The 11,394-nt window shown below is 42.8% G+C and overlaps 2 protein-coding genes across 2 annotated transcripts; one reads left to right on the top strand and one right to left on the bottom strand.

Annotated features, from left to right (window-relative positions):
- The first annotated feature begins 3,871 nt into the window (after positions 1-3,871).
- On the top strand, positions 3,872-6,405 carry LOC117866861 (epoxide hydrolase 2). The gene is made up of 5 exons (XM_034751152.2): positions 3,872-4,042; positions 4,116-4,333; positions 5,114-5,275; positions 5,492-5,727; positions 5,868-6,405. The coding sequence occupies exons 1-5, from the start codon at positions 3,970-3,972 to the stop codon at positions 6,112-6,114; spliced, it is 936 nt and encodes a 311-aa protein (XP_034607043.1). The 5' UTR covers positions 3,872-3,969; the 3' UTR covers positions 6,115-6,405.
- A 107-nt stretch (positions 6,406-6,512) lies between these two features.
- Positions 6,513-10,551, bottom strand: LOC117866980 (uncharacterized). The gene is given in 3 exon segments (XM_034751288.2): positions 6,513-7,965; positions 8,062-8,681; positions 9,742-10,551. Coding segments are annotated over 3 exon segments (2,061 nt in total). The 5' UTR covers positions 10,481-10,551; the 3' UTR covers positions 6,513-7,263.
- Between the last annotated feature and the right edge of the window lie 843 nt (positions 10,552-11,394).

Raw genomic sequence — 11,394 nt, 5'->3', positions numbered from 1 at the left:
TTGAGATTGAGTTAATTCTTCCATCCTTTGTTTTTTCTTACGCTTTTGGTGACCTGATTCAAATTTTCTAGATCGGTTTGCAGAACACATCATTACTAGAAAAAGAACCTTTAGTACCGGTCCTAATCCCTCTTCTAGTACCGGTTGTGCAACCGGTACTGACCATCCAGTACTAGAGTTAAAAAAAAGAAAATCACCCTCACCCCCGCCGGCCCGCCCCCCTAGCCGCCTCCTCCTCCTCCTCGGCTCCCTCCTCCTCCGCCCCTCCCCACGCTGGTCCCCTCCACCCCCGCCTCCTCCTCCTCCTCGGCTCCCTCCTCCTCCTTGGCCCCTCCCCACACCAGCGACTGGAGGGAGGAGGTGTGGGGAGGCCGAGGGAGGGTGCGCAAGAGGGAGAGGGAGGGAGGGAGCTGGTGGAAGGGAGGGAGGGAGAGAGGCACGGCGCCGGTGGAGATAGGAGTGGGAGGGAGAAGAAGGAGGGGGGCGGCTCTGGAGAGGATAAGGCCATGCCGGTGGGATCTGAGGGAGGGAGGAGCCGGGCATGCGCATGCGCAGGAGAATAAAGAAGCGCGCGTGGATCAAAGCCGTAAAAAATCTAAGTGTTGGGCGGTGAAACCCTCTAGTACCGGGTGGAACCCCCATTTGGTAATAGAGGGGGTCCGCGAGATCTCAATTTTGAAACCGGTACTAATGCTAACATTAGTATTGGTTCCAAAAACAACCGGTACTAAGGTTAGGGATGAGAGGTCATTTTCTAATAGTGCATGGCTTTGATCTTGATTCTTGGAACATTAGTCTAGACCAATCCATACACATGTACACAAAACATAAGAAAATTTTGATTCACTAATCCACGTGAAGCAATTTAGAATCGATCAAGTAAAGAAAAATAATATTATCTTGTGATTAGCTTGTCTTGTAGCACTCCTGTCCAGGAACCAGAAGGCCTCACGGAGTCAAGCTCCACAGCTCCACGCCTCCTGCTTCAAGCCTCTAGCGGACGTGCAATTCAACGATTGACGATGACAACTACCAGTTAGCAATAGTAGCGGCTGGCGCAACTATGCCCTAGATTGAAGCGATGACGAGATGCACGATTGGAAGCCGCGGAGCTGGGGAGACGAGCGGACAATTGGCAAACAGGCACTACGGCCGCCGACGGGAAAAAGAGCATTTGGGCTTCGGCCTTCCTTCGTGAGTCAAATGAATAGGAAAAATAAGTTTTGGGTTAGAAATTAGTGAGCTTGATGGACTGTAGACCTGGAAAATGGAGGCTCCCAAAAAATGGAGGCCCCGAAAAATGGAGGCCCTATACAGTTGCATGGGCCGCACACCCCAGGGACGGGCCTGCTGGCCGGCAGCGATCGCGCATGCGTCCTAGCTGGGAAATTTTTTTATTTTTATATATTTATTTTTATGATTTTGCAGAAATAAATAGTCGAACCAAGAATTTGTAAATAGACTTATATCGCTGGACCAAACGACGATAGGGGTCCTTTTGCCGATTGAAACGGCGGTTCACCGGTTGAAATTGTGGAAGGGTACCGGCTGGTACGTGCTGCCGTGTTTTGCCGGTTGAAATGACCGTCATATCATCGGGGCGGAAGGCGGTTAGGCCTGCAAACACGAGCACAAGGCAGCAGCTTTAGCTCTTATTGTTTTCCACTCAGGCATTGATTGCACACATTGTATGTCCCACCCAAACTTTCTCCTCCTTTTATCGGGCGCTGGTCTGCTCGTAAGTGATTGCTGTACAGTGCTCCAACAAACCTGAAGCGACTACTCCAGTGCTCCTGCAAGCACGCAGCTGCTCGTAGCAGCAGCTTTTAGCTGCTATAACCAGCCTGCAGCCTCAAGAGGTGTTTGGATACGAGGTGCTAAACTTTAGTAGGGTCACTTCGGATGTTCGGATGCTAATTAGGAGGACTAAACATAAGCTAATTACAAAACTAATTGCACAGATGGAGTCTAATTCATGAGACGAATCTATTAAGGCTAATTAATCCATCATGAGCAAATGGTTACTGTAACACCACATTGTCAAATCATGAACTAATTAGACTTAATAGATTCGTCTCGCGAATTAGACTCCATCTACACAATTAGTTTTGTAATTAGACTCTGTTTATACTCCTAATTAGTATCCAAACATCCGATGTGACAGGTGCTAAAGTTTAGCAGGGGTATCCAAACACCCCCGTTGTAGCACTCATCTATCACTTGTACAGCTAGTGAAAAAGCACAAAGCGAGCAGAGCCACTGCAAACGGCAGGAAGGCGCCGCCTGCCGCACGCTACAGCACGCAGTGAGTGGCCGGTGGGCTGTGGCAGCCTCTGCCACCATGCATATGGGGACTCGGGCGGGGGGCCTGTTACCGCCAAATGAGTTGGCGGAGGCGGGCGGCATTAACCGCCATTTCAACCGGCGGCACAAGTCTACTTCTATTTATTTCTGCAACTTCCAACTTTTTAAAAGAAATATGTTTGAGCTTTTGACTTTTCATGCTGAGAAGCTATCATGAAAGTCAAACAAATAGCCCTAGCTACGATGAGCGGTTGGGCTTAGGACATGAGATGGAAGCCCGTGGTGGAATGGACCAGTTACTCTTTTGGACCTATTTCAAGCTTGAATTTATACTTTCTACCCCTGAAAAAAAGTCAAACATACTTGTTTACAACCTTAAAAAAATTTCAAGATATCTATAGGCTTACCCTTACCTTTCCTAGTCTTACTCCTCTTTCATCATTAACCTGCTTGCTTCTTTGTACATTCACATTTTAGAAAATGTTACTTCCGTGTAAGATGATAATTTTATCTACCTCAATTTTCTACTCAACTCTAAAACAAGTATTGTCTTGGCTTCCACCTCATGACTACGGGAGTGGAGGACGATAGTCAGTGGAGTGGAGGACGGTGGCTAGAGGCAGAGCATTCAACCATCGAAGGTGGGTAAGATACGGAGCGTAGAAGCATGGCAACGATGTTGAGCTCCTAAGGTGCATACGAGGGCAGCGGAGCGCGCCGGCTTGCGGGGCAGGCATCCATGGCGGAGCCCATCGGGCACACAGGAGAGGGGGAAGAGGTGTGGCGGGAACCCTCTGTGACTTTTTTTTTTCTTTTCTCTTTTTTTTTTCTCTTTGGAGACTTTGTTGAAACAAGTTCTACATAGTTTTTTCGAATCTTACTCGTAACTCTTTCTTTCCGATTTTTGCTTTTCATGTTCTTGTTGCTCATCATATTTTTAAAGATTTTTTTTCTAAATTTCATCACAATTTTTTTCCAAATTCAGACTTGTGTTCAAAAATTTCTTGCAAATGTTTGTTTTCAATTTTTTTCCATTTCCTCTTTCTCAGAAATTTGTTATCAAAATTTGCCACAAATGTTTGCTTCAATTTTTTTTGTTTTCCGCAAATGGCTGTCACAAAAATTTGTTTCATTTCTTCTTTCTCATAAAAGTTTCTTTGTTTCAAAAATTTGCTCCGCATAATTTTGCTCCCTTATGTACCCATTATCTGCAAATCATCCTTTATTGGTTTATGCAAATGCATGCAAACGAGTAGAAACGACCGACAAATGTCCTGATTACTTATATTTTTGAAGGAAACAAAAATGATACGATTTTAAAACGTGTGACGTTAGTATTCCGAGAATATTTGAAATGAAGCTACACGATTAAAACACATCGTCGCTAACGATATAAAAATGTGTTTAAAATGATATTTCAACATTAAACACGTCAAGCCATTCCATCGACAGCTCACCTACCGGCGACGCATTGATTATTTTAAGTAAATTGGTAATAAAATATTATAAAACAATAAAGCATCAGGCTCAGGCATATAGACAACCAAAGCACGTACCCGTAGTTGACTTTCATTAACTTGTTAAAGATGCTTTCAATAGTTTCCTCATCAAGAGTTCCTAATCTACGCAAACCAAAGCGGCACTTCGCCACTTCGGTAAAGAAAGATGAATCAGGAGATAGAGCACTCCTACTTGCCCATCGGAAGGCTCAAGCTGCGTATAGCTCCTATTGGAAAAGGTTTCACTCTCACTGAATTCAGTAGGCATATAATCCACACCAGCCGTTCTTTAATCTTTCTGTTCTTCTGCAGGTGAAGTCGGGACCTTGCTCTTTGTTCATGGCTTCCCTGAGGTATGGTACTCCTGGAGGCACCAAATGGTTGCGGCTGCAGCAGCTGGGTTCCGTGCTATTGCTCCTGATCACTCCGGATATGGCCTCTCTGAGCCACCTCCTGACTTAGCACAAGCATCATGGGAGGGCTTGATGAAAGCTCTCCTGGCCATTCTTGACTTCCTTGCCATTTCTAAGGTGTGTCTAAACTACTTAATTTCTGCCATGTCTGCATTGAGGACCATATAATAGTTTGTGCAGATTGAGTTGTCAATTCTTATATATCTTGATGATTTTAACAAAGATGATGAGCAGTCTTCTCTTCAAACTTTTAAATTTAGTCTCCTGTACATCTTGATGATTCTGACAAAAATGACATGCCATCTTCTCCTAGAGATAATAACTACTCCTTCCATTCCAAATTATAAGCCATTCCAACTTTCTTAGAGGGTCAAAGTATATCTCAAGTTTGACCAAATTTATACAATAAAGTACTAACATTCATGATATCAAATAAGTATCATTAGTTTCTTCATTAAATATATTTTTCTAATATATCTATTCGGTGCCATAAACTTTTGTGATCCTCTCTATAATTTTGGTCAAACATAAAATGGTTTGACTCTCTAAGAAAGTTCGAATGACTTGTAATTTGGAGTGGAGGGAATAGATCTATGCTATATGAATACAATTTGGTGTGTTAGATGTAACCTAGGAACTTAGGAATGCTATACAATGATTACATAGAGAAAAAAACAGAGAGAATGACTTCAATAAGGCAGGCAAAATGAATCAGTTGAAAAACTAATTCCAGATACCTTAATACCATATGCCAACTTCAAATCAACATTAAGTCTAAATTAGTCCTACCCGATAAATTGATAGATATGATGATAGTCATATTAATTCATTATAACTTGTTGATCATTGAGCACTATGTAATTGTGTCCTAACTCCTTCCTCTTCAACACAAGTCAGGTCTTCCTTGTTGCAAAGGATTTTGGTGTCAAGCCAGCATTTGATCTTGCCCTCTGTCAGCCAGACCGCGTATGTGGTGTTGTTACCTTTGGAGTGCCTCCTCTCGTGGAAAGCCTTGGTTTCAGCGGACTTCCTGAGGGATTCTACATATACAGATGGAGGGTAAATATATAACTGAGCATTTTCTTTCATAAGTTCTATTCTTGCCATTAAATTGCATAATTGCTAGATGCTCCTCAGACTTCCACAAACCACAACATTGGCACTAAAATCTGAAACCACGTTATGGCCTAGTCCTTTTATGAAGACGTCGTATTCCTGGGCTTTTGTATTTGAACTCTGAAAAACATTTATTGTGTGGCTGTTTTACCTAATTAGGAGACTGGAAGAGCAGAGTCTGATTTTGGCCGGTTTGATGTGAGGAGGATCATGCGCACAATCTATATCCTCTTCTCCAGGAGTGAAGTTCCTGTTGCCAAGCAAGGACAAGAGATTATGGACCTCGCAGATGACTCAACACCGATGCCTGAGTGGTTCAGGGAAGAAGACCTCTCAGCTTACACCAACCTGTATGAGAAATCAGGTTTCATCACGGCCTTACAAATTCCATACAGGTAAGAAATATATACCAATACCTAGTTGAAGCCATGACAAACATACATGTCTATTATAGTATTATTTAGCCTTTCATTGATATGTCAAAATTCTACAAACTAAGGTTGTCATTAACAAGCATATTTTTATATCTTAATAGGACCAAACCTGCAAAAGCTGAATATGCTAAGCCAAGGTTTGAAGTGCCAATGTTTGTGATCATGGGTCAGAAGGACTACATCCTCAACTTTCCAGCACTGAAGGACTACATGTCTAGTGAGAAGCTGAAAGAAATCACCCCAGATCTTGAGATCACTTACATACCAGAAGGATCCCATTTTGTTCAAGAGCAATTCCCTGAACTTGTCAATCAGCTTATGATAGACTTCCTTTGTAAACATGCATGAGGTAGAAGCAAGGGCGTAAATGAGGTGGGCAGAATATTCAGTGACAGGCGACCAGTAAGGCACCACCAATAGATTAGATGCATTGCATTGTTTTTCTCGATAAGACTTGACTTGATACCTAGAAATCCTCAAGAGATAGCCACTTCACCTCATCATCGTTCATGGCTCAAGTCACTACTTGACCAAGCTTAGTACCTCGTTGCAAATCTCTTACTTGATCTCTTCATTCATTCAAGTCATTATGAGTTTAGCTTTGCTTTTGACATCAACAATAATATCCCATTTGAAATCCGCTTCAAATGTTTGTTCTTGATTGATAAAGAGTTTCTTATAAGTTGCAAGCTTCCAACAACAAGGCCAATAAATAACTCATGTCCTTCTATTATATGCACATGAAGTCTTGCAACTATCCATTTATGAATACTGTTATTCTTTTCTTAATGATCTCTTTACTTTATCAAACAAGCTATCGTATAATTTGGAGACTTGTAGGTCAACCTTCATAGAACACATCCCCAAGTTTCACTTTACTCTTGCTTGCCGTTGATCTTTTATTTGTATCATGGGATCACACACTTGCTTGCTATCTCCATTGTGAGCCATGTGATACTTATTTACAACATGAGTCAATATTACAATATGAGTATAAGAATACAATCCTACTCACAATCTTAGGCAATCCGAAAAAATTCGGGATGTTACATTTATGCTTGTTTAGAGACAGAAAAATATGAATCACAGATCTAGGTGTCCCACTTCCAACACGTTTTGTCCCCTCCTTTTCTTGTTCATATGGGGCCACTACCGATTCAAACAATCGAATGTGTCTTGTTCATAAGAAAGTCCATTTCAAATTAACAAGAAGACAACACTTACAAGCGGTGAACAAGAAATATGTCCATATATAAATAGAAAAATATGAATCACAGATCTAGGTGTCTCACTTCCAACACGTTTTGTCCCCTTCTTTTCTTGTTCATATGGGGCCACCACCGATTCAAACAACAAAATGCACCACCGATTCAAACAATAGAATGTGTCTTGTTCATAAGAAAGTCCATTTCAAATTAACAAGAAGACAACACTTACAACGGTGAACAAGAAATATGCCCATATATCACAATATCACTCTGAGGCCTCTTGTTCAAATCACTGGTACCGTGATGAAAGTTCTTGCCAACCAAATATTACTATAAGTGGCCAACACATGAGTAACATTACCTTAGAGATAGTAGATCTTAGTACTGGCAGTATTCCTGGTCTAATACAGAGAACTAACAAAAGCACAGTAAATTTTTCAGTTATTGAGGGAGAATGGAGAATTCCTATAGAAAGAATCACCACAATGACTGCAAGAGAGGTTTTAGCAGCAACTGGAGTAATCATGATGTATACAGCTATTGCAAAGGCTATGGCTAAGGATCCTACTGCATTCAAAGATAGCCATATGGATATATTATAGTGCATGTAGCGCATCGGCAACTCAACTGTAGGTGTTCCAGCGAACACAAGGCTTAGGACAGCTAACGATGAGCAGAAAAAGGCTAATGTGTTTGCCATCATGAAACCTTGAAATTGTTTTACTCGAGCTAGAGTTGGCGTTCCTCCGTTAGTGTGGTCATCAGCTATGTAGCCCCCAGGTAACGCGAAAGTAGCACCAAATGCCATCGTTGTAATTAATACTAAGCCAACGCTAAGGAATTGTGTTGAATTTGACACTATTGCAGAGCCCTTTTCCTCATTCTCTGCTTCAGATTGAGGACTATACTCTTCCATATCAGCATCCCGTCGAGAAATGCCACGAGTAGCGTTGGCAGCTATTAGTGTTTCCTGTATCAAAATTCGTGAATTCTGCAGAGAGGATATATAGAAATATTAGTTTGCTTGAATTTTGTTCAAAGTTTATGAAACATGTGAGAAATTTTATTTTCCACTTAACTATATTACCAGGAGACAGTACAGTCCTGTGGGAATAGTGTTAATAGAAAATTCTAGCGGGGTATGTTTCTTGTTGTTTGGTAAGTTGAAGTCCACCTTGTTATTGACAAACAGGCGAGCGAAAATCATCCAATCCCCAACCTCTACAGCTAGATGTAGAGCAGTGTTCCCCTCAATGTCATGCTTGTTCAAAATTGTTGACAATGCCGGCGTTTGGCATGCATATGCAACTATACTATATCTCTTCTTCTTGACGGCAACATGAACAAAAGTTCTTCCATCAGAGTCACACAATCCGGCACATCCAGGAAACATTGTGACCAAAACTTTGACTGCTGAAAGTCTACCTGCCGAGGCTGCAATATGTATTGGAAACGACCCTTCTCTGTCCGGTTGAAATGCTGAATATGCATCTGCTTCCAGTAATTGCCTGGTAAGTTCCAATGGTTGTTCAGATATGTTCAGAAGTGTTGCAATAGCTTTTCCCTTTTTAACTGGCACTGCATAGAGGGGAAGCATTCCACGTGTCACACTTTCTAGTGACAACGCAAAGTGCAGCGGCGTGTTTCCATGTTCATCTTGCTATTTAGTGAGTTGCTTGTTCCATTCCAGAAGCAATTTTGTCATCTCTGAAAGGTTGTCCAACGGAGTCTTATTAGTGTTATTATTTAGACGACAATAGAAAAATAGTGAGATAAGGATTCCTCTCCCCTATATCTAGGCGAAGGATGTTCATATTGCTTTCGGATCGGAACTCCAGGGATTACAATTTCAGTCTGTTGTACACCTACCGGTTCTAGTTGTGTTTTGACTGACTCACCAATGAACAACATGACCACAACATAGGACAAAACCTTTAAGTCTTTTCAACCTTGTCATTCTGCATTACAGATTAATTCTTATACGGTTGAAACTTGGAAGAACTCGTTTATGGATTAGCTCTACGATTAATATTGACATCTCGGCGCAAGTCCTTTTCAATTCACCATTTCAAATTTTCTATAGAAAACTAGATCAGCCCCATATTTGAGTCTCGAATTTGAAAATTAACCCACTAATCTTTTACTTCATTATAAAATAAAAATGGGATGGATCTACATTTGTTGAATCCACTAATTTATTAATTGATTTATAAAATTAAAAGATTGTAATGGGATGGATCTACGTTTGACTACATTAAAAAATAGATATAGAGGATGGGTTTATATTCTGTCAGCAAAGATTATAAATTTAAAGCACATAATTAAAAGAGCACATCTACCTTTGCCACTTATAAAACAGCTTGATCAAAGATTCATGAGGCCAAACTAAGACCCACTTCCACGTTTTTCCTAAATCTTCTCTCATTCCCTCTCGGACCAATTTAAAATTGCCTTATATCTACTCCCTCCGTTTTTATTTATAAGGTGCCTACGCATGTCAAGATTCAAACTTTGCAATCTTTAACCAATAATTTAACTAAAAATTATTTTTATACTTTACCATGATTATAAGTTTATAACCATAAATAATATAACCTAGTGAACTAAATTTCTGGGAATAAATAAAATAAATTAATAATGAAAGTGTTATTTGGAATATCGTGTCAAGTCATACTATACTGTAAAAATAGATGGAGGGAGTACAAAACAAAATTTAAAGAACACGACTTCTTTAGGGAAATGTGAGTAATTAGTATTGTGCATGTACCTTCGCTTTGAAGAACCGCGGCATGCAAGGCATTTTGTCCACCCGGTCCGGAGCAGGACAGCTGGCTGTCCCTCTTGTGCAAGTCCCGTGCAATGGCATACCGGCGCAGCGCGACGGCTAGGTACAGCGGCGAGGAGCCGGCGCCGCCGTCGGGGACCCTGGCCAGACACGGGTCCGCCGTCATCAGCACGTCCACCGCCCGCACGTCGCCGGCGCGGATCGCCTCGTGAAGGGCCGTCTCCCCGACCCCGTTCTCCGTCCTCAGGAGCGCCCTCACCCTCTCTTCTCCGGCCAAGCGGATGAGAAGGGTGAGCATCTCGACGTTGCCCGCCCTGGCGGCGCAATGCAAGGGCGTCTTCCACCCCTTGTTGCGTGCTTCCAGGAGGTGCCTGGCCTTGCCGTGGATCACCTCGGCGCTCCTCAGGTACCCGTCGCCGTCCCCGGCGGCGGCCACCACGTGGAGCGCGGAGTCGCCGTCCGAGGTGACGCCTTGCAGGAGCAACGACGGCGACGACGATGCTGGAGAGCTCGCCGCGGCGGTGCTGGTGCCCCGGTCGATTTCGACGACGATGGCTGTGTCTTGATCTTCGCTGTTGAGGAGGCTCGTCAGCTTCGTGTGGCAGCCGTGGCATGCCGCCACGAGAAGCTCGGGGTTCATGGGTGTAGGTGGAACGAATTCGATCTCCACGGCATTATTCAGGCTGCTAGATCGCTCAGCTGAGGTTATAGAAGCCGCCATGTTTCCAAATGGCGCGTGCTGGTGGACACGACATGCATGGATATCAGTGTATCACTCTGTTGCAGGCTTGCAGAATGCAGCCTATGGACTGTGGTTACTCTAACTTCAAGTAAGGAATATATGCTTTGTACATGAGAATTTACGAGTGCAATCATGTCCGTTTGCTTTTCCCCTAGCTGGATTGCATCAAACGTAAGCAAATATACCTTGTTTTTATTGCATCAGATAGCACGCAATGAATGGGCCCGGTAATAAACTATTCAAGGTAAAGAGCTAATTGCTCTACCAAATCCGGCTTGGTTTGCGGGAGCCAGTAAAAAAAAACTGGCTTCATTAGTTTCTACTCCTCCATGTTCCAAATGGGTCATTTTGACTTTTCTACGTTCATAAATATTATTATGCACTTAGACATACACTATATCTACAATTTGGAATGGAGGGAGTAGTTTATTTGAAGGAGTGGAATATTTCCTAGAAACTGTTTTGTGAAAAGAAACCTTCTCAAACAGGGTCTAGATTTTGGTTCCAGCAGGAACTAGGTCGCAAATCAGATTTCAAGGTAAAGGGAATATTTCATTCAAACCTATTGTTGATAGATATTGATACTTGAAAACCAGGTGCCAATCTAGGGAATTTATCAACTGCGATTCACTTTACCTTGTGAAGATGAGCTGCTGTTGCCGGCCATCTCGTTGGCAATGATGCAATGGTGACGGTGTGCGTGGTGAGGTGTTGGCGGAGTTGTGGACGAGGTCGTTGACGGCGAGCGGCGATGACGAGCGCGGTGGCGGCGCTTCGCGTCGCTTACAGCGTGCAATAAATCGGGTCTTGCGTCTAGGGATGTAGGTGGTTATGGCGGAGCACGGTGACTCAGCCGTTGGGCCGAGTCCGGTGGAGATCAAACTAACATTCTC

Source organism: Setaria viridis, chromosome 8 (genome assembly GCF_005286985.2).
Source record: "Setaria viridis chromosome 8, Setaria_viridis_v4.0, whole genome shotgun sequence".
In the NCBI taxonomy this organism is placed as follows: domain Eukaryota; kingdom Viridiplantae; phylum Streptophyta; class Magnoliopsida; order Poales; family Poaceae; genus Setaria; species Setaria viridis.
The sequence above is the reverse complement of the archived record's forward strand: the minus strand, read 5'-3'. Positions and strand labels throughout refer to the sequence as shown.

Bases quoted from the DNA above. Each gene is read 5' to 3' on its own strand.
- LOC117866861 (XM_034751152.2), top strand. From the start codon at position 3,970: ATGAATCAGGAGATAGAGCACTCCTACTTGCCCATCGGAAGGCTCAAG. The intron at 4,043-4,115 runs GTTTCACTCTCA...GTTCTTCTGCAG, and splicing joins TATAGCTCCTATTGGAAAAG to GTGAAGTCGGGACCTTGCTC. The intron at 4,334-5,113 runs GTGTGTCTAAAC...AACACAAGTCAG, and splicing joins ACTTCCTTGCCATTTCTAAG to GTCTTCCTTGTTGCAAAGGA.